This window comes from Notolepis coatsorum (assembly GCF_963971535.1).
Source record: "Notolepis coatsorum genome assembly, chromosome: 15".
Taxonomy (NCBI): domain Eukaryota; kingdom Metazoa; phylum Chordata; class Actinopteri; order Aulopiformes; family Paralepididae; genus Notolepis; species Notolepis coatsorum.
This window is the reverse complement of record NC_140179.1, coordinates 26,450,391-26,473,881: the sequence shown is the minus strand read 5'-3', so window position 1 is coordinate 26,473,881 and position 23,491 is coordinate 26,450,391. Positions and strand designations below refer to the sequence as shown.

At 44.5% G+C, this 23,491-nt stretch overlaps 1 protein-coding gene across 1 annotated transcript in view; it reads left to right on the top strand.

Moving 5' to 3' along the window:
* The window catches only part of syn3 (synapsin III), a gene marked incomplete at its 3' end in the record, with an annotated part of 160,974 nt that overhangs the window by 8,296 nt on the left and 129,187 nt on the right, over positions 1–23,491 (top strand). The window contains exon 2 of the mRNA XM_084330834.1: positions 7,796–7,853. Coding sequence (XP_084186960.1) covers positions 7,796–7,853 — 58 coding nt within the window. The remainder of the gene's footprint in view (positions 1–7,795; positions 7,854–23,491) is intronic.

The window sequence follows — 23,491 nt, the reverse complement described above, 5'->3', positions numbered from 1 at the left end:
GTGTCTTTCAAGGATAAGTGAGCTCCTGCACTGATATTTATTTTTTGTATCTACTTTTCTCCATTTTCAATTTTTCTCCCATCCCAATTCGTATCGTCCAATTCTACCCTCCCTGCCACGAACGATGTTAGGCCATGCCTCCCACAAGCCGGCTGTAATGTGGACGAAGCAATACATTGCACGTGTCCCCTCCGGTACTCGAGGTAGCAGCCGTCGCATCTTTTCACCTGCACAGCGCGATCTTTCAGCATCGGGGTCTGCGTTTGAGGGCATGCGCCCCCGTCGCTCCTGATTCCTACTGCGCAGGCGCACCAACCGACCTGTAGAGTCGCTGTCCACAACGTCCGATCCCCCACCCATCAGCTTCCCACCCCCTAATACTGCAAATGTATTAGTATGAACGACCAGCCAAGCTGATAGCAATGCGGAGAGCTGGGCTCGAACCCAGCGTCTCCTGCATTGGTGGTGAGCGCCTTGCCCACTGCACCACCTAGCGCCCCTGCACTGATTATTATAGTTCAATATTCAATATTTGATCACCAAAACCCCCCAAAAAGCATAAAAAGGGGCCCCCCCGCCCGAAAAGGGCCCTTAAAAATCGGGTTTGCGCGCTACGCAGGCTCGGTTAAAAGACACACAGGTATAGTGCCCTTTTCAGCCTTTGAGCACCTGCCCCTCTAAAGTCCTGTGCATGTCCCTGCTTGTGAGGATCAAGTTGTTGATCTGATTCCATAATAGCAATATTATCGGCGGTCTCCGGATCAGTGTACTTCAACGGTGTTGGACGGGTTACTAAATCCAAACGATTACACCCTTAGCCCAAGGTTATGGCTAACGTATCGCAGTGTAGGGCCGGGGTGTCCATCCATCTCTTTGTCCGGGGGCCATATTCTTCCTGGGCATTCCAGAGGAGAGGCTGTGTGTCTCTGGGAAACCCTGGTCCCCTCTGACAGGTCCTGGCCCCCGGGCAATGACTGGGCACAATAGTGGTGTATACAGCATCGCCTCCGAGAGCATCACCACCACCAATCCTCCCTCCCTCTCTCTCTCTCTCTCTCTCTCTCTCTCTCTCTCTCTCTCTCTTCTCTCTCTCTGCCTCTTTCTCTCTCACTCTCGCTCCTCTCTCTCTCTCTCTCTTCTCTCTCTCTGCCTCTCTCTCTCTCACTCTCGCTCTCTCTCCTCTCTCTCTCTCACTCTGTGTGTCTCTCTCTCTCTCTCTTCTCACTCTGTCTCTCTCTCTGCCTCTTCTTGCCCTCTCTTCTCTCTCTTTCCTCTCTAACTCCCCCCCTCGCTCTCTCTCTCTCTCTCTGCCTCTCTGTCTCTTCTTGCTCTCTGTGTCTCTCTCTCTCTTTCCCTCTCTAACTCCCCCTCTCTCTCTCTCTCTCTCTCTCTCTCTGCCTCTCTGTCTCTTCTTGCTCTCTGTCTCTCTCTCTCTTTCCCTCTCTAACTCCCCCTCTCTCTCTCTCTCTCTCTGCCTCTCTGTCTCTTCTTGCTCTCTGTGTCTCTCTCTCTCTCTTTCCCTCTCTAACTCCCCCTCCCTCTCCCCCCCTCGCTCTCTCTCTCTGTTCTCATTGGCCCCGCCACGCCATGCCCACCTCAGAGTGACATGTCACAAAGTTGCCAGTAGCTGTCAGTCCGTTCGCCCAATTCCTGAATGATACGAGCATCCAATTACCCGCCATTCAACCCTCTACTGTCAAACGTGAACATCATCATGTACACCCCCCCCCCCCCCCCCCCCCCAGCCCCCACCATGCCACAATGGTGTGAGAAAACCCTGAACCGGTACTGACCAAAATAAAACCACATTCCGTTTTGACCAGATTCGCGACTCGTAAGCTTCCTATATTAGTGTTACACACAAGGAAGGAATATTATTCTCGTGGTAAAAAAAAAAGAGAAGAAAATCAACATTCGTCATTGCGATGTTTGTGTAGTGGGTGTGTGTGCATTTGTGGAAGAGTGAGAGCCAAATCCTTTCTGTGGAGTTGGGTGTTTACCCTTGGAACCTGTGCAAAAGAGGGTCGGGTCACTCGCCCCGGAGAGCCCAGTGGACCGTAATTTCATTGATTATTTGGGGGAGGAGGGGGGGTGACAGCGTATTTTGCAATACCTCGTAATGCAGACCAGTCATTTTCTCTACCCCGCGGTCCCAAGACGGACGGTGGCGGTCCCGGGGTAACGGAGGAGGGGGACGGGGTCATTGCCTGCCTGCACAGCGGCGTATGTAGGTCAGTCATTCACAAGTGACAGGGGATGAGGCGGCCGGGGAGGGACCCTAAACCTGAGCGCTCAACAGCTGGAACATGTGAGGACTGAGGAGGACGAGAACGTTAATGAGGCGACTTAAAGGGACTGATGCAGGGGAACAGAGAGAGAGAGAGAGAGAGAGAGAGAGAGAGAGAGAGAGAGAGAGAGAGAGAGAGAGGGAGAGAGCATGGACACATGGACGGTGCTTTTGATTCATCGACTCCTCATCAAGGCTGCTATGGAAAGAAAATGCGGTGCTGCCAAATTCTTGAAATGTGTTTATTTCTTTATTGATTGACTTATATTACCATTCATAAGTGGGCGCTTAGAGAGAGAGAGAGAGAGAGAGAGGGAGGGAGAGGGAGAGAGAGAGAGAGAGAGAGGGAGGAGGAGAGAGAGAGAGAGAGAGAGAGAGAGAGAGAGGAGAGAGAGAGAGAGAGAGGACATGATGGGAATGGAGAGCAAAGAGTCTTTTTCTAATGAGAAGTGTCGGAAATACAGATACGTGTTATGGTGTCTGTCAGTAAGTCGAGAGTGAGGCTCTAAATCCCAAACAGCCCTGTCCCAGTGACCAGAGGCTCTAGCATGTAGCCTAGAGCCACACACACGCACGCACACACGCACACACACACACACACACACACACACACACACACACGCACACGCACACGCACACGCACACACACACACACACACACACACACACACACACACACACACACACACACACACACACACACACATACTTACACAGCTCCACCATGCGGCCCCTGACAGATTGATAACCGTCCCACGCCTGCTAGGGGTGAGAGGTCAACGGTTTCACCCACAAAGCTTTGGCCCAAACACAGAACTCCGGCAATAAACGTAACACGCTTCACGCCCCAAAAGCGTGCATCGGAGTGTGTATCTGCAACGCCTGGTTTTTATGTGTAACCCCTCCTATCTACAAGACACACACACAATAAAACATAACATCACTGTCAGGCACAAGCCTTGTATCTCAGCCATTAAGAAAAATTACCTCATTTTGAGATTGACACCCATGTCATTTAAACATTGGCTTTTGAATGGGTTTCATTGTCGGAACATTTTAAATAGCTCACACTATATAGAGGACCATGTCAGTCAAGGAAAAACATGAAAATAACAAGGTTTTCACCCGGCAGCAGTGATAAGCAAGGTTTTGAAACCTCGCCAAGCTTCACCAATTAGGACAGTGCTTATACTGTATGTTATTTGTAAAAATTTTGGACTGGATGCCGGTAATGTTTCCACCCTGCTTGCTTATCTCATGAGATAAGACAGTCAGATAAGTACGTGAAGAAAGTCGACTTTCGGTTCAGAAATGAAGAAGGGGCATTTCTGTTGACTAATAAAGACCTTCAAACAGCCCCTGTGCGTCACACGTCCCTCGTCCAATATCCTGTTGTCGATAAGAAAGGAGTCTGTCTTGCTCATCAGCCCCGGAGTTCCATTGATGTGGCCGGTGTAAACAGCGGTCAAGGGCATAACGGATGATTCCTGTTGTGTTCCACGTGATAGTCAGATGTTTTATTAGCGTCTTCAGAGCCTAGCGAGAGAGGAAAGCAGGTTCTCTGCACCACATGCAGAGAGGGGGGGGGGGGGGGGGGTTGTAATTATCCATTAATGATTGATGGGGATGTGATGCTGATAGGTTGTTGCTATGGTTTTGTCCGGACACGCCGGATGCTCCCCCTTTACTTCAGGTCAACGTTTTTGCAAACATGGAAAATACGAGTCGCTGTTTTTACTCGTTTACAAGGATTTTTTTTTTTAACTTGACATTTCAACTGCCCACCGAGCAACTAAACTAAGAATATTTGAAAGGTTGTTTTGGCTGCACACTGTTGTTATGACTACTGTACACGGTGGGGTGGAGGTAACAAAGAGAGATGCAGCAACGAGCCAGAGAGCTATGTAGGCTGTATCATTTAAGATAAGATAAGATATTCCTTTATTGATCCTCTTGGGGAAATTCAGGCATCATAGCAGCATGGGGAGGGGAGAGGGGAGGTACAGGTTGAAGACATGATACAGGTCATAGAATTATAGTACGGTGGAGAAGTAAAAATAAAAATAGAATAAGAAATAGGCAATATAATTAACTCTGGACATGTGCATATGGGCAAGTAGGCAGTGTAAAAAGGTAGAGGTGCAAGATGAGGGTATGTATGCCCTCTCAGTTATATTTGCCCTACAATAAATATAGTTACAATATATATATAATATAATAACTACTATCTAATCTAATATATTGTGGCAGATCTCACCCCCCCTCCCATGGATATGTGAAGGATGGGAGATACTTTTGCCACGGAAGGAATAGAGGCAATTAGGTAGCTGATTAGTACTGATAGAACACACCTGCGCATCATTAGTCCACCCACATCTCACATGCACACGTCCAGTCCCACACACTACATAACCACTAGGTTAGAGAGGAGTAGGTTCCATCTCAAAAATATCTCCAGACTCCGACCCTCACTTTCCGACTCCACAGCTGAGACCCTCATCCATGCCTTCGTCACCTCCCGCCCGGACTACTGCAACGGGGTCCTGTCCGGGGTCCCAAGCAAAACCCTGGACAGGCTCCAGTATGTTCAAAATTCAGCTGCCAGGGTTCTAACCCGCACCAAACCCTGGCAGCACATCACCCCCACCCTCATCCACCTCCACTGGCTCCCCATCAAATCCCGCATCACCTACAAAACCCTACTGCTCACCTACAAATCCCTCCACGCTCTGGCACCTCAGTACCTCACTGACCTCCTCCACCCCTACACTCAGTCATGGTCACTGCGATCCACGGACACTGGTCAGCTCTCCATCCCCCGAACCAGACTGCGGACCTTCGGGGACAGAGCTTTCAGTGTGGCAGCTCCCACCCTCTGGAACTCCCGCCCAGCAGAACTCTGCAACGCCCCAACTCTGGACTCATTCAAAAAACTGCTCAAAACCTACCTCTTCAACTTGGCCTTTAACCCCTAATTTCTCACTTTTATGTTATGTTGTGTCTGTCCACTATGTTTGTTACTTTTGTTATTTTCCCCGCTATGTAAAGCAACCTCGGGTCTTTTGAAAGGCGCTATATAAAATGAAGGTAATATTATTAGGTTGAGCGGAGGTGAGGTTGGAGTTGTTGTTATTGAGAGAGAGATTGTTGTATTTGGAGTTATGAAGGTGAGAGGTAGTGAGAGGAGAGGTGAAGGCGAGTAGGTGTTCATTGTGTAGTACTGGACCTTGGACTGGCTGAGAAACCCCCTTGTGTACTGACCCTGGACCGGACGACTACCCTGAGTATTGAACAATCCCTTTTTCTGTCTGCGAGCCTGTTTTGTGTTTTTGACCCTCGGACTGTATCACAACCATTCTTTTGCTTTTCCCACTGGATTCTGCCTTTAATTCAATACATAATTGTATTGATTGATATTGCTCTTGTGTGGACATTTGGATTTGTTTGTACTTGAACCGTGGCGAGTCTGTACCCCACCAGGCTCGTCACAATATATAATAAAAGAAAATAAGCTAAATGCTAAATATATGCTCTAATGAAGTGAGTATACAGTATACACCACTATTACTGGTCTCAATCCTACACTGTACTAGTTGAATTAAATGGGAACGACACCCAATTTCAGAATTCATACATGTTATTCCTTCTGGTTTAAGATGGTACACAGATATTAGTGAAAATGAAGCACCTCTCTCCAAAATCCAAAAACTAGAGGGCTCAAAACTGAAAGTTGTGATGTCATCAAGTATAAAGTCTGAAGATGCTCCACAGATGATGACATGATGATGGTATACTATAGATCAGTGTTTCTCAACTGGTCGGTCGCGACCCAAAAGTTGGTCGCGGGGCCATTTTGAGTGGGTCGCGGATGTATGTATTTGCACTACCTATCTTTGTGAAAGTGGCTTCTCAGCTCTGGTCCAGCTGAAGACAAAGCAGAGGAACAGATTGGACAGTGAGCATGACCTCAGAGTTGCTTTGTCTACCATCACTCCAGACTTTGAGACTCTTGTCAGGAGCAAACAACTCCTCTCCCCAGTTATCCCATTAGTTCCCTGGGATGTTAAGCTAAGAAGTCTGCTAAGAAGGATATATTATTATTATTATTATTATTATTATTATTATTATTATTATTATTATTATTATTATTATTATTATTATTATTATTATTATTATTATTATTATTATTATTATTATTATTATTATTATTATTATTATTATTATTATTATTATTATTATTATTATTATTATTATTATTATTATTTATTATTATTATTATTTATTATTATTATTATTATTATTTTATTTCATTGTGTTTTTAGCCCTAGTTGCACTTTTGTTGCAACCCCAGTTATCCCATTAGTTCCCCCAAACTTACTGTAGGTCTGTTATGTTAAGCTAAGAAATCTGCTAAGAAGCATATTATTTATTATTATTTTATTTCATTGGGTTTTTAGCCCTAGTTGCACTTTTGTTGCATTTTTTTTGTGTTTATTTCATGTTTTTAACAGTGCATGAAAGATTGTGTATTACTGCAAAAAACTATTTTTGAAATAAATCATAGTGGTTAAAAAAATTTGGTCGCGGGCGGTGTAGTGGGCAAGGTGCTCGCCACCAATGCAGGAGACGCTGGGTTCGAGCCCAGCTCTCCGCATTGCTATCAGCTTGGCTGGTCGTTTATACTAACACAATTGGCAGTGTTAGGGGTGGGAAAGCTGATGGGTGGGGATCGGACGTTGTGGACAGCGACTCCTACAGGTCGGTTGGTGCGCCTGCGCAGTAGAATCAGGAAGCGACGGGGGCGGCGTGTCCCTCCCACGCAGACCCCCGCCGCTGAGAGATTGCGCTGTGCAGGTGAAAAGATGCGACGGCTGCTTCCTCGAGTACCGGAGGGGACACGTGATGTAAGGCTTTGTCCACATTGCAGCCGGCTTGTGGGAGGCATGGCCTAACAGCGTTCGAGACAGGGGAGGGTAGAATTGGACGATACGAAAATTGGGATGGGAGAAAAATTGAAAATGGGAGAAAAAAGTAGATACAAAAAATATATAATTCGCTCGCGACTTAATGACTAAGGAAAATGTTGGGTCCCGAGGCTAGACCAGTTGAGAACCACTGCTATAGATGACACTGAGGGGGTTTTGAGTTCATAGGTGCATTTTCTGTTTCAGAACTGAGACCACTACTATAAAATAAAGCTAATTTGGATATGTGAAAAAAATTCATTAATAAATAAAACAAACATTCTGTGGGTCCACACAATCAGTCTCCCATTCATTGTCAACGGAGAAGCTCCAGACACTACTTCTCTGGCTTCTGACTTCGGTGAGAGAGAGAGAGAGAGAGAGTAGCTCATGTTCACAAATATTGATTGAACTGTCTTGTCTCATGGAAACAACACAATAGAATTCTTAATTTGAGTGGCATTCCCCGTTAAAGTGCTGAAATGAAAGACGTATCTCTGTGACGTCTCCTTGACCGTCTGCCTCTGGTTTTCTTTCCACTCAGGGCGAAGTATTTCCGAGCAAAGAAGCTGAACGGGGAGTACGAGATCCGGGTGGAACAGGTACAGTGGATTGATGACACAGATAATGTCTCGAATGATTATTTTCCCTCGGAAAGATTCATGGTTGAATGGAAAACTGTTTATCTAATAATAGTTGCGTCGTTAGTTTACGTGACCTCGTGAACCCCCATCCTTCCTGTCTTGAACCGCGATGACATCGTCGACGTGCCTGCAGCGAGTTCACGCATTAACACTTTCACTATTACGCGACAAAGGGTGAACCCTTTCACTACCACGCGACAAAGGGTTAACCCGTTCACTACCACGCTACATAAGGTTAACCCTTTCACTACCACACTACAGATGGCTAACCCTGTCACTACCACACTACAAACGGTTAACCCTTTCACTACCACACTACAGACGGTTAACCCTTTCACTACCACATTACAGAAGGTTAACCCTTTCACTACCACACTACAGAAGGTTAAGCCTTTCACTACCACACTACAGAAGGTTAACCCTTTCACTACCACACTACAGAAGGTTAACCCTTTCACTGCCACACTACAGACGGTTAACTCTTTCACTACCACACTACAAACGGTTAACCCTTTCACTACCACACTACATACGGTTAACCCTTTCACTACCACACTACATACGGTTAACCCTTTCACTACCACACTACAGAAGGTTAACCCTTTCACTACCACACTACAGAAGGTTAACCCTTTCACTGCCACACTACAGACGGTTAACTCTTTCACTACCACACTACAAACGGTTAACCCTTTCACTACCACACTACAGACTGTTAACCCTTTCACTACCACACTACAGAAGGTTAACCCTTTCACTACCACACTACAGAAAGTTAACCTTTCACTGCCACACTACAGATGGTTAACTCTTTCACTACCACATTACAAATGGTTAACCCTTCCACTACCACACTACAGACGGTTGACCCTTCCACTACCACACTACAGACGGTTGACCCTTCCACTACCACACTACAGACGGTTGACCCTTCCACTACCACACTACAGACGGTTGACCCTTCCACTACCACACTACAGACGGTTGACCCTTCCACTACCACACTACAGACGGTTTGCAGTGTGTCTGTAGTGTTGCAGTGAAAGGGTTAAACTGCTGGGCTCGTTTCCCTCTCTTTGGCCAGATGTTCAGAGGAGGAGTTCCTCTCACCAGCCACTGTCTCCTGCGTGCAGAATGTCAAGCTGGGACTCATTCAGTATGAAAGGAGGCATTCTGCAGGTCCATAGCCCCAGGGGGGGGTTGGGGGGGACATGTCCTCCTCAATATTGAGAAGAGGTAAATCTGTCCCCCTCAAAAAACATAGCTAATAGGGGTGTAATGATGCATCGATTAATCGAAATGCAATGATTCTAATGTGACGATTCAACTGCATAGATTTGAAAAAGTTAGAATCGATTATAATCTAAATTAATTTAAATAAAAAAAATTATTTGTATTATTTTTTTTATTTTTATGTTTTTTTTTGTTTGTATTGTTTTTATTTACCTATAGTCCATTCATGCTGAGTGAATCAGTTCCCCCAGCCACATTTGTGTATTCAAATTTTTTTGGGGAATTAACTGATCAATCGAAAATTTATCAAATCGAATCGAATCGAATCGTGGTCAAATGAAGAGATTTCATGATGCATTGAATCGTTGCCTGAATAATCGTAATCGAAATTAATCGTTGCGAGGTCGCATCGTTACACCCCTAATAGCCAGGGGTGCAGTCGTAATATCAGAAGTGCCTGTATGTTACGATGGGGTAGGTTAGAACACAGTTTGCAGAAAGGGAACGGAATGGAGGAGGCAGAGACGAGGATTGAAGCTTGGAGAAGGGAGTTTACTGTAGAACCAAGGGCAATACAAAGAACATACAGAAACTACTTAACACTTTGATCGCCATGGTTAAATTCATAATTTACCATCCCTAGCCAGCTCTATTTGTCTATGGAGAAGTTCCCCTTCTTTGCAGGGCTATAACTTTTTAAATTGTATTGCTAAATTGACATTATTATGGCCCATTCAATGTCCTATATCTATTGTTCAGGGTGTAGCAACGTTATACTTTTTCATTCACATATTCATACTAAAATACGGTGGAATGGTGGAATGAACTACCCATCCCAGTTAGGACAGCCGAATCCCGTCCAATCTTTCGCCGTCGACTAAAGACTCACTTCTTCAACCATTATCTGAAATGATTTATAAAAAAAAAGAAAAAAAAATCTAACCCTGACTAACCTTACTGTCATGCACTCGTCCTAATAAACTAACCTACACTGTAACACGCAACACTTGATGAACATTGTTACTCAGCTGATAGAGTTGTACCCTTCTTGCTGTCTTGTCGTACAGAACTTGTAAGTCGCTTTGGATAAAAGCGTCAGCTAAATGACTAAATGTAAATGTAAATGTAAAGTATAAGTATGTTTTTATCGTTTTCTGCAGCTTTCTCCAGAACTTGATTTATAGCCCCAAATGCATTATATTGATGATCAAATACAGTTTGGTAGCGATCGGTGCCAGATAAAACATTTCAACTGGAGGTACTTCTAGAAGTTACTACGTGTCATCTGATGATGACCGGACGGGCGGGGGATCGTTTATAATTCCGTGGGCAACGTTATATCATTCATCTAGTGTGGGTCATATGAGCATCAGAGCAGTTAGTATAGCAGACATTAGAAAATAACGCTGAAACTCACCGTATCTTCCTCTCGCCGTTGGGGGATGAGCGTGGAATAGATTTTTTTCTATTATGGGATGTCGAAATATCCGATCCATTTCCAGGTTGTATAATAGTATATACGTCCAAATCATGTTGTTTATCGAGTTATGTGCACCGATCGGTGTTCACTGTGTCAAGATGGAGTCCTGCTAATGATAGCGAGTGCCTAGACGAAATATGGGTGAGCACCACTTCATCTACATGACTTCCTGTTGGGCGATCTGCCGATCGGCCACCAGATGGCGCTCTTGAACCGTTAGAGAGTTGAATGGAGCTCAGCAGTATATCTCAGGTCCCCGGGAGAGAAATATGATTTCGATCACAGATTTTTGAAATATTGATATTAAAGACGCTGTAAAGCGTCCTCGGCAACTTGAGCATGGCCGGGAATTACGCTTTTAAGCGTTCTGGCGGTTCAGGAGCGCCATCTGGTGGCCGATCGGCGCAATCGCTTAACAGGAAGTGCCGTAGAGGTTGTGCTGGTCTGCCATGTTAATTCCGGGCACTCGCTATAGGTCCCGGGACTCGATCTCGACACACTACATAGCGATCGATTGCCAATAACTCGATAAACAACATGATTTGGACGTATATACCATTATACAAGCTGGAGATGGACCGGGTAAATCGACATCCCATAATGGTAAAATTTCTACTCTACGATGATCGCCCAACGGCGCGCGGAGACTGGGGTGAGTTTTAGCGTGTAAAATTACCGTCTTCGATACTAACTGCTATTATCAACATTTGACCCACATTAGATGATTGGTATAACGCTGCCCACGGAATTATAAACGCCCCCTAGCCCATCCGGTCAACATCAGATGATGTGTAGTAACTTCTAGAAGTACGTCTAGTTGGAATTTTTTATATCGCGCTGATTGCCATAAAACTGTATTGCATCATCAATATAATGTATTTGGGGCTATAGATCACGTTCTGGAGAAAGCTGCAGAAAGAGATGACCATACTTTACTATGAATATGTGAATGAAAAAGTTTAACGTTGCTACACAATGAACAATACATATAGGACTTTGAATGGGCCCTAATAATGGCAATGTAGCAATAGAATTTAAAAAGTTATAGCCCTGCAAAGAAGGGGACTTTCTCTATAGACAAATAGAGCCGGCAACCTACGGTTGATAATGAATTTAACCCATGGCACCCAAAGTGTTAATGAAGGTTAAAACAGTAGTCAGGATGTCCAGTGTACTGGACCGCACCGTCTGCGGATGGCCACCAGAGGGTAGGAGACCAATGTTAGGCAGAGAGCCAATGTTAGGTAGAGAGCCACTGTTGGGTGGAGGGCACTGCCCAATGTTAGGTGGAGGGCACTGCCCAATGTTACCATCCTGCCCAGTCCAGCCAGGACCGGTCCTAGGAACGTGACACCTGTACTCTGTTTAAATGACGCCACATGCACGCACGCTCCTGCGCATGCGCATACATGTTCCCTCGCGTGCCCACAGAACAGATGATTATTATGCATAAATAGTAGGAAACATGTTTGTATAGGAAATTACTAGTTTTAGTTTAGTTTTTGTAAATATTGCCTTGAAATAGAGAAGCTGAAAAAGGTAGCAGGATGTAGCCTTCAATATATAAAGAAATTATATTGTCAACAGATATGGTTGAAAAACAAACAATGTTTTAAATGTAATTGTAGATACAATATTGTAGTTACAATTTCTTTAATTGAATTAACTTAAACTAGAAAAGTAAATACAAACTAAATTAACAATGTAACTTACAGTTTACAGAAGGACAGTTTCCTTCCGAAGCACAACGAAATGTCTCGTCCTTCCAGTCGGGACCATTTGGTTCCACAGTACAGGGCTTGTATTTTGGTTTTGCACTTCTCGTTCTTTGTTATGCTATTGCTATGCTATTGTTATGCAAAGACTAGGTGATAGCTGAGTACCGGTACTTAAATACGGACGACGAGTCGAGTGAAAGTTGTGAACGCATTTTTGTGTGCGCGCGCATGCACATCCGTGCACGTACTTCTGCTCAGAAAAGTGCTGGGACGGCGTGGTACCGCGTGGCATGACCACTGCACCCCTGCTAATAGATAATATGAAAGACTTCCCCAGAAGAGGTAAAAAAACAAGGGGGTCAAAACATTGATATATCCTTCTTACCTGTACTGTAACTATATATTAACCAACAATTTCAGACACCTTACTGCATTAAATTCCATTATATTTGTGTCAGTGTGTACCTGAACGTTGTCTTTTTTCTTTAACATAAACAAAGACATCTCCAACATAAATCGATGCTGAAAAGGCACAAATTGGTGCATAAGAGTACACACCGGAATGCAGGAAATGAAGTGTTCAACGCTCAAAATGTCCTGGGGGACGACCACCAGACCCCCTGCTTAAAGTGCCCCCCTCCACCCCCCCCCCCTGCTTAACACTTTCACTTTCACATTCTGCAATCTGTTAATACAATTTTCATTCAATCAATCACCGTGCATATTGATTGATTGAATGAACATTTTATTAACAGATTGCAGAATGGGTACAATACAGTACGGCTCAATACACACAATTGTTAAGGGGATGCAGACCAGAGAAAGACTTTCGTCTTGTTTACATCAGGGTCCCCCATTTTCAATTCATAATGAATTGTAAGTAAGGGTGCAACTTGCTCCGTGCAATCCATTATTTGTGGATCTAGCCGATACATGTCTTAAATTATGCCTATGTGTCTAATCTGGCCGTCGCTTATCAATGACTTGTTTGCAGTCAACATTGTCGAAACGGATCATTTCCGTTTTATACCATTTTGAAAAACCCGTTTTCTTGAAAGTTTCAGGAAAATATAAAGATTCTGTGATAAACGTCCTTTACTGGAATATTCTGGAATACACAAAAAACGTTGAAATATTTCGGCCTATTTATGAATCGTTTTCAAATAAACGCTAGATTATCGATAGTATATGTGTACTTATGCACGCTAGAGAAGCGAGCTGAAAAATCGAATCCCTTATTTCCTGATCAGCGCACACACACACACACACACACACCACACACATATGGCACACGCTGATATCTCTGTGAAAACAGCTCTGATTATCCTAAGACTGGTAAAATAGATTCCTTACCTCAGATCAGATGTTCTCCAAAAAGATTATTCCAATTCCTGATCGCCATTCCAAATATCGATCGCGTTTATTGATTCAGTGCTGGGTACTGGAAATATGTATTCCACGCTGTTTTGCGGCTCGGCAATGACTTGGATCTCTTCGGATGGCTTGCCGGAGAAGTAAAATGAGGAAACTGGATTCCCCCCCCCCCCCCCCCCCCACCCCCTGCTTAACACTTTCACTTTCACATTCTGCAATCTGTTAATACAATTTTCATTCAATCAATCACCGTGCATATTGATTGATTGAATGAACATTTTATTAACAGATTGCAGAATGGGTACAATACAGTACGGCTCAATACACACAATTGTTAAGGGGATGCAGACCAGAGAAAGACTTTCGTCTTGTTTACATCAGGGTCCCCCATTTTCAATTCATAATGAATTGTAAGTAAGGGTGCAACTTGCTCCGTGCAATCCATTATTTGTGGATCTAGCCGATACATGTCTTAAATTATGCCTATGTGTCTAATCTGGCCGTCGCTTATCAATGACTTGTTTGCAGTCAACATTGTCGAAACGGATCATTTCCGTTTTATACCATTTTGAAAAGCCCGTTTTCTTGAAAGTTTCAGGAAAATATAAAGATTCTGTGATAAACGTCCTTTACTGGAATATTCTGGAATACACAAAAACGTTGACATTTTTCGGCCTATTTATGAATCGTTTTCAAATAAACGCTAGATTATCGATAGTATATGTGTACTTATGCACGCTAGAGAAGCGAGCTGAAAATCGAATCCCTTATTTCCTGATCAGCGCACACACACACACACACACACACACACATACACAACCCTGTCTGTACGTTCAAGTAAAACGTAGTACATCAGAAACAAGTACACTTTATAAAGAAACTTCATCCTGATTCATATCTTATTGTCAACTGTTAAAGGAACACGCCATTAGGGTTTTAGGCTAGGCTAGCGGTCCGTATCCGCTTCCATTAATTTGCGCTAAGCTAGGCTAGCTCGCGGCCAGGATAGCTTTCTACCAAACACACAGGGAGTTTTAACCCCCTTCTTATCCCACTGCTACCTTTCTCCCCAGCATCGACCTCCCCCTGTAAGTAACTCTTAACACTAGCACAGCCATGGAGAAAATGCCACTAATTCCCGCCAGGAACGGGTCAGATGACCCGACAGCTTATATGAGAAATATGAGAAAAATAAACAGTGTAAACTATATAATTACCTCTGAATATAAACATATGAGGTTTACCACAATGGAATGTAGGTTTGAGTGACATAAAAAAAATATATATATATATACGGTATATATATATATTATAATCTTTTTTAATTTTTTGGGTGGAAGAGCCACACATTGACGGTCAAAGAGCCACATGCGGCACATAATGTTCTAATTACATTTTCCTGAAGTCATTTTGAAATTTCAGAAACCGTGCCAGATAAAATGGGTACTTTTAGGAAAAGTCATTGAGTGACAGAGCTGGAGCTCGACAGAGTGACGAGGATACATTTATTGAAAATGCCTAGGGGTCTTTTGACCCCTTGTCGGCTGTGCTAGTGTTAACCCTGCTCTTAACCCTGCTCCACAAACACGGCATTCGCTCTTAACCCTGCTCTTAACCCTGCTCCACAAACGCGGCATTAGCGCGCAGTTGTCTTTCCGCTCTTGTATGTAGGAACGGCTTTGCCAACCTATATGCTGGAATACGTGAAGTCTAGACACACTGTATTTACTGTGTGGGCAGATAGCATCTAATTTCCCCTCCTCAAAACGCTGCTTGGCCATACATCTGCAAGCCATTGTTGAGACTGGAGTGGTCTTTGAGATGAAGTGCTGGGGTTTTTATGGGAGAAGGGGGGAAAAAACGGGACTGCGAAAAGCTGGATCAGTGATTTTATAGTCTGTCTGTTTGTTTAGCTCTCCACTGTTGTGGTCAGATCCCATCCACTCTGGACCATGACATTAGGGGCTGAGCTAGAATCAAGATGTTCCTACGAGATGCAGAATAAACGCGCTCGAAAATGTCCTCGCCCAGGTATTTTCCCCGCGTCACAGCGAGTGAACCCCAATAAAAACATGTGGCAGCACTAATTAGGCCCGCTAAATCAACAGTGAAGGGGGGCGGGACCACGTTTGGGTGGGGGTCACACGCACGCGCGCACCCCTCTCGCTCCAAGACCGCAGACAACCTACTTTGTTCTTTGCCAGAGACCCTCCGGCCTCCGCTGTTTCCCAGAAGCCCCACCTTCGTGGGTAACAAGTCAGTCGCTAATTGCCTTCAGCAGCCGGCTCCGCCCCGCCGGGTCGGCCTCCTCCAGGCTGTGTGAGCACCTCGGGAGAAAGCAGCGCGCTGGAAACACAATCCCTGTGTGAAAAGCCAGCGACGTGCCGAGATGAACCCTTTTAGAAAATGACAATAAAAGCAGAGAGGCCCTTGCACTTTGTCTCTCACTCTCTCTTTCGCTCTCTCTCTCTCTTCACTCTCACTGGCTCCCACCATCTCTTAAGCTCCTCCATCCCTCAGGTTTTTCTCTCTGAACCAGCGCCCGGTGACCACACACACACACGCCCCGCGCCGACCAAACTCGTCCTCGTCGCTCGCTGCCATATAAGGCCCCCGGCTCGAGACTCAGGGGGTGAAGGGAGAGACCCGCCGTAGCATGTGATGCCGCAGACACTTCTAATACCTATGTGTGCGACAGGTGGAGACAGCAGAGGGTGGAGGAGACAGTAGAGGGTGGAGGAGACAGTAGAGGGTGGAGGAGACAGTAGAGGGTGGAGGAGACAGTAGAGGGTGGAGACAGTAGAGGGTGGAGGAGACAGTAGAGGGTGGAGACAGTAGAGGGTGGAGACAGTAGAGGGTGGAGGAGACAGTAGAGGGTGGAGACAGCAGAGGGTGGAGACAGTAGAGGGTGGAGACAGTAGAGGGTGGAGGAGACAGCAGAGGGTGGAGACAGTAGAGGGTGGAGACAGTAGAGGGTGGAGGAGACAGCAGAGGGTGGAGACAGTAGAGGGAGGAGACAGTAGAGGGAGGAGACAGTAGAGGGTGGAGGAGACAGTAGAGGGTGGAGACAGTAGAGGGAGGAGACAGTAGAGGGTGGAGGAGACAGTAGAGGGTGGAGGAGACATTAGAGGATGGAGGAGACAGTAGAGGGAGGAGACAGTAGAGGGTGGAGACAGTAGAGGGTGGAGACAGTAGAGGGTGGAGGAGACAGTAGAGGGTGGAGGAGACAGTAGAGGGTGGAGACAGTAGAGGGTGGAGACAGTAGAGGGTGGAGACAGTAGAGGGTGGAGGAGACATTAGAGGGTGGAGGAGACAGTAGAGGGTGGAGGAGACAGTAGAGGGAGGAGACAGTAGAGGGTGGAGACAGTAGAGGGTGGAGGAGACAGTAGAGGGTGGAGGAGACAGTAGAGGGTGGAGACAGTAGAGGGTGGAGACAGTAGAGGGTGGAGACAGTAGAGGGTGGAGACAGTAGAGGGTGGAGACAGTAGAGGGTGGAGGAGACAGTAGAGGGTGGAGACAGTAGAGGGTGGAGACAGTAGAGGGTGGAGGTAGGGCTGGGCGATTAATCGATTTTATCGATTAATTCAAATGAATGATTTAGGACGATTTTGAATTTTTTTAAATCGATTTAAAAAAAATATATATATACAGTACACGTATATATCTATATTTTTTCAAGAGTCACCTTTTATTTTACAAAAAGTGATGTTTGGTGAAAGTTATATTTGCACTTTATTAATCCCAATAGGGAAATTCATTCTTGTTTGATGATCAAGAGGCACCTTTTATTTGTTTTAAGTGAAGTTTGGTGAAAAAGCAAGTTATTGCACTATTAATCCCAATAGGGACATTCATCTTTGTTTGATCAAGAGTAACCTTTTATATATATATATATAATACATATACATATATATATATATATATATATATATATATATATATATATATATATATATATATATATATATATATATATATATATATATATATATATATATATTATATATATATATATATATATATATATATATAAAAACACAGGTTATTTGAATGATTTCCTTGGCGTTTCTAGTTTAAGAGAAAAAAATCGATTAAAATCGTAAATCGGATTTAAAAAGAAAAATCTGAGACAACATTTTTAGGCCATATCGCCCAGCCCTAGATGGAGGAGACAGTAGAGGGTGGAGGAGACAGTAGAGTGTGGAGGAGACAGTAGAGGGTGGAGGAGACAGTAGAGTGTGGAGACAGTAGAGGGTGGAGGAGACAGTAGAGTTTGGAGACAGTAGAGGGTGGAGACAGTAGAGGGTGGAGGAGACAGTAGATGGTGGAGACAGTAGAGGGTGGAGACAGTAGAGTGTGGAGACAGTAGAGGGTGGAGACAGTAGAGTGTGGAGACAGTAGAGTGTGGAGACAGTAGAGGGTGGAGGAGACAGTAGAGGGTGGAGGAGACAGTAGAGGGTGGAGACAGTAGAGGGAGGAGACAGTAGAGTGTGGAGGAGACAGTAGAGGGAGGAGACAGTAGAGGGTGGAGACAGTAGAGGGAGGAGACAGTAGAGGGTGGAGACAGTAGAGGGAGGAGGCAGTAGAGGGTGGAGACAGTAGAGGGTGGGGGAGACAGTAGAGGGTGGAGACAGTAGAGGGTGGAGGAGCCAGTAGAGGGAGGAGACAGTAGAGGGTGGAGACAGTAGAGGGTGGAGGAGCCAGTAGAGGGAGGAGACAGTAGAGGGTGGAGGAGATAGTAGAGGGAGGAGACAGTAGAGGGTGGAGACAGTAGAGGGTGGAGACAGTAGAGGGTGGAGGAGACAGTAGAGGGTGGAGGAGACAGTAGAGCAGGGGTGGCCAACCAGTCAGAGACTAAGAGCCACAAAAAAATGACTGTGGTACCACAAAGAGCCACACCATATACCAGCGTTTCTCAACCTTTTTTTTCAGTCACGGCACCCTTCATGTGTTTATAGGTCTCACCCTCTGGCCTCTGAAGTTGCTAATGTCTTTTTTATTTGGGCCTCACAGGGTTAAAAGTACCCTGTGAGACCCACGGTTGCAAAATTACAAAATCACTTTTAGCCATTTAAAAAAATAATGTTTATTTAAAAAATGTTAAAGGGGAACTATTTTACTATTTCTTTCACTATTTGGGCACTTTTACACAATTCCTGTGAGTCTATGGAACACCTAGGTTTTTTTCAAAAAAAATGCATTGTTTTGTATTTCTAATCAAGTACTAAAAACCGCATTTTTCTACCTCAAGATCTTAAGCCGTTTTGAGGCTGGGCTCCAACCACTGTGTGGCCTGGTGCCAACTGCCACATCAACTGCCACATTATTATGCAGCTGAGAAATCTCTGACATCACAGATATGCACATTTTCAGATGACTCAGTTCAGTGAGGGTGAATATTGTGAGAGGAGAATTGGAAGAATTCGCCAATATGAGAATTAGAGACATATATCCTATTAATATAAGTCCACATAGCTAAGAAACAATGGTAAACACTGAAAAAAGCCATTTATAAGATAGTTCCCCTTTAAGCACATGTATAGTCAATTGGTCCTGTTGTTCAGCCTCACAATGCTATTTGATAGTAAATGTGTTTATATGTCCCACCCTCTGGCCTCTGAAGTTGCTAATTTCTTTTTAATTTGGGCCTCACAGGGTTAACCTCTTAAGCCCGAGATATACAGTAAAAGTGTATATTTTCAGCATTATGTTTGTTTACCAATTATTTTAACTGTTATTGGTGAAATATAAGATTATAGAAATCTCAGGGCATTGAGTCGGAAACCGGCGCATATTGACAGGAGGAAGTGGCACAGCCAAAAGTGAGTGTAGTCTTTTGAAGGAAGAGACTCAGGGCTTTCAAATTTCGAAAAACTACCCTACCCAGCTCACACCAGCCCCTGTCAATCATCTGACTTCTGGATTTACTTTTTAATTTCTCTTATTTTTTGGGATTATCTCCCACAAACCTGAACGTTATTGCCATAAAACAGAACGCAGTTAGTTTCTCTACCTTTCTGTGAACGTCTTGCAAAAAACGGTGTTGCAATATGATGAAAAATGGTGGAGAAATTTACATTATAAAAAAGATGGCAGAATTCAGTACTGTATCTACAAAACCTTCTGTTTAATCATCTTCCCTTTATTCATTTGCTTAGATTTTTCAGGTCTGGTCAATTTTAGCATGGTGTTATTTACAGTCAAAGATAATTTTTTTTTTAAATAGAATTGATATTCTCCTTTGGTTCATTACAATTTACTCAAGCCTAGTAACAGACACACTATTTCTGACACTGATCCATTATGTCCCTAGATTCAGATACCAAGAACATGCAAATGGACCATTTAAAAAAAAAAATTAAATGTTTATTCTACGTCCTTATGGAATGAGTGACATAAAAAAAAAAAAAGTAAAAAAAAAAAAAAAAGTAATTTTTTTTTTTAAAAAATATATTTTTTTTTTATTTATTTTTTTTTTTTTTTATGGATGGAAGAGCCGCACATTGACGGGCAAAGAGCCGCATGCGGCTCGCGAGCCGCGGGTTGGCCACCCCTGCAGTAGAGGGTGGAGGAGACAGTAGAGGGAGACAGTGAATAACAACACCAGCCTACAAGCCATGGCAATGGGGGGGGGGGGGGGGGGTCTGCTGATGGAGACTCAGTGTTCAGGGTAACAGAGCATGAGGTGAGGCGGACCTTTAAAAAAGTGAATATCAGGAAGGCAGCAGGACCGGACGGCATCCCCGGCCGCGTCCTAAAAGTCTGTGCCGACCAACTGGCCCCGGTATTCACTGACATCTTTAACCTGTCCTTAGAACAGGCTGTCATCCCCACCTGTCTGAAGAAGTCAACCATCATCCCTGTACCCAAAAGACAGTAGAGTGTGGAGACAGTAGAGGGTGGAGACAGTAGAGGGTGGAGACAGTAGAGGGTGGAGACAGTATAGGATGGAGGAGACAGCAGAGGGTGGAGACAGTAGAGGGAGGAGACAGCAGAGGGTGGAGACAGTAGAGGGTGGAGACAGTAGAGGGTGGATACAGTAGAGGGAGGAGACAGCAGAGGGTGGAGACAGCAGAGGGTGGAGACAGTAGAGGGTGGAGGAGACAGCAGAGGGTGGATACAGTAGAGGGTGGAGGAGACAGTAGAGGGTGGAGGAGACAGTAGAGGGTGGAGGAGACATCAGAGGGAGGAGGAGACAGCAGATGGTGGAGGAGACAGCAGAGGGAGGAGGAGACAGCAGAGGGTGGAGGAGACAGCAGAGGGTGGAGGAGACAGCAGAGGGACTCTGAAACGTGCATCTCATCACAGGGCTCCGCTGCCCCCTTCGCCCCCTTCCTGAGCTATTCCTCCAGGTCAGAATCCCAAGCCCCGTTTTCATGAATCATTCCTCCACGTCGCACGGGACCCACTTTGAAGTTTAGTTTTGGCAGACGCCTCAACGCCAAAGTACCAAAATGTCTCCATTACCCCTCCGCGCATATTCCAAACAAAACTAAGGTTTTATATAGTCACACACTGGAGTTTTATTCTAACTTTATAGCCTCTCTCGGTGATGCCTTGAGGCTTAAAAGGAGAGGTACTGTAATGTATTATTATTATAGTAAGCCTATGTGTTCATATATCATGACGTTTAAGATTCCCCCTGTACCTTGCGTAGGTCATGAATACATATAATTAAGAGATCCAGAAGACTGAGGAATATAATGGTGAATGGTGTTTCCACCTGTCCGCCTGTACCTCCATGTGCATGCACCAGGTAAGTGCACAAAGTGGGTGAATGTTTTCACTTGAATAAGTAACTATCTACGCTATTCATTTCCCCCTGCATTGAGCTGATTGTGCAGACTAAGGTCAAAGGTCATAGGTGTGAATATATAGTAAGAATGCAGGTAGGGAGGGGATAGGGGGGGGCATTGAAAGGGGGATACAAGGTCAACACTAGATGCCTAAGCTAGGTGTTATCTGAAAGCTGGGATCCTGAAGGTTTAGTTTTAGGTTTAACTTACTTTATTTGATCAAGGGGGACAGCGTACATAATAAAACATTTTACAGATGTAAATGCACCCAATTTTAGCCAAAAGGTCCAGATGCAGTTTATCACTGTGTCAACGTTTTCTAGTCATGACTACTGTATCGTCGCTGGCGTAAGAAAACCTCGTAACTCCAAAAACCCAACTTTTCAGGAGATGAAAAAAAAACGAACACAGATTTGAGGGCGAATAGAGTTACGAGGTTTAGACAGATGATCGGTTTAATGCTTTCCCATTGTTTAAACTTTGTAAAACCACACACACACATATGGAGGATGATCTACTTAGTTGATTTATAAAAAAGAAAAAAAGAAAAAAAATGTAATGGAGTTACGAGGTTTTTGTCCGCCTGCGACGATATGTAAGAAACATGGCGCTTTGATTCACGCCTATTCAAATTGTGAATGTTTAAACTGTACAGCGGCTCGGGACGCTATTAAGGCGACCCATCTGATGGGGTTAATGGTCCCTCCTCAGAACGGGACCGGGAGTGTGGAGGTGACTCCGTGTTTTACCTCCTCAAGCGAATAAAGATCTAGCGTGGGCAGCGGGACCATTAGGTGTAAGCATGATACTCTGCCAGGTAGATTAGATCAGATTGGATTAGATTAGATTAGATGTATAAAAGAAAAAATGCAATAGAAATATTGTAAAAAAATAAAAATAAAAAAGATTAGATTAGATTAAAATGTATTGTCGTTATACAGCACAAGTATACCAGAGTGCAAATGTAACAGTAAAATGCAATAGTAATATACAATGTGTACGTGTATATTGGGTACAAAATATACAAATCAGTACTACTTAGTGTAGTGCTAATCAGATGTATGTACATAGTTGTAGTATAATACAGTGATACAGGTATAAGGACAGTATGGTAGTAGTCATACTGGTCAGCAGCATAACTAGTAAGAGTAGGATATGTACAGATATAGATATAATAAAGTACAAAAAGAAAGTGCTTCCTCCAGTTGTTGTTTTCAATGTTGTCGCAAGCTACCGACTCGCCTACCTTCTCCTTAGGATTTACAACCTTAGCTAAGTACAAACAAGCCGTGCAACAGTAATAATCTACGAGCCTCGAGGAGAGAGATTTACAAGCGTCAGTTTTGACCCCAGACCCCCAGAGTTTTTTAAAGCGCCGTAGTGTAGCCAACAAGTGCTTTATGATGACAGACTTTTTACAGATTAGCCTAAGTCATTGTTCCCCCCTGATTCCTGATAATATTTACACCATTCTTCAGCGCATAAAATCATACAAACTGTATCAGTTTCAGTTTTCAGATTCAGCCGAGGAACGATGACAGGTCTGATTTGCACTCTGCTGAAACCAGATGCTGCAGGTCGTTGGACCCATGCCTGCTGTGTCCGACTGTTCCCAGGGTTTCTTCTCCTGCCACAGAATGGCCCCTGGTCTCAGCCTTTAGCTGGCAGCTCCATTCTCCTCATCGGGGGAATCGTATCTCTCGGTGTAAGTGCCCCTGGAGATCAGCGGGCCGCTTTAAGCCTCGCCGTTATCCGGGCACATTATACTGTATGCTCACCACTTTACACTCAGACCAGGAGATCTGGAGTGTGCATCCAGAAGAGTGGCGTGTGCGCTCTGGAGATCCATGTGGCTTGTCGGGATTATCTGTATCACCCACAATGCCTTTTGTGTCTCTTTGAAGTCTCTTGGATGCATGGCGATGTGCGCACGCCCTCGCTCGTGCGCGCGCGTGTGCACGTGGTGGTGCCAAGCCGAGGGGCCTCATCCAGTGA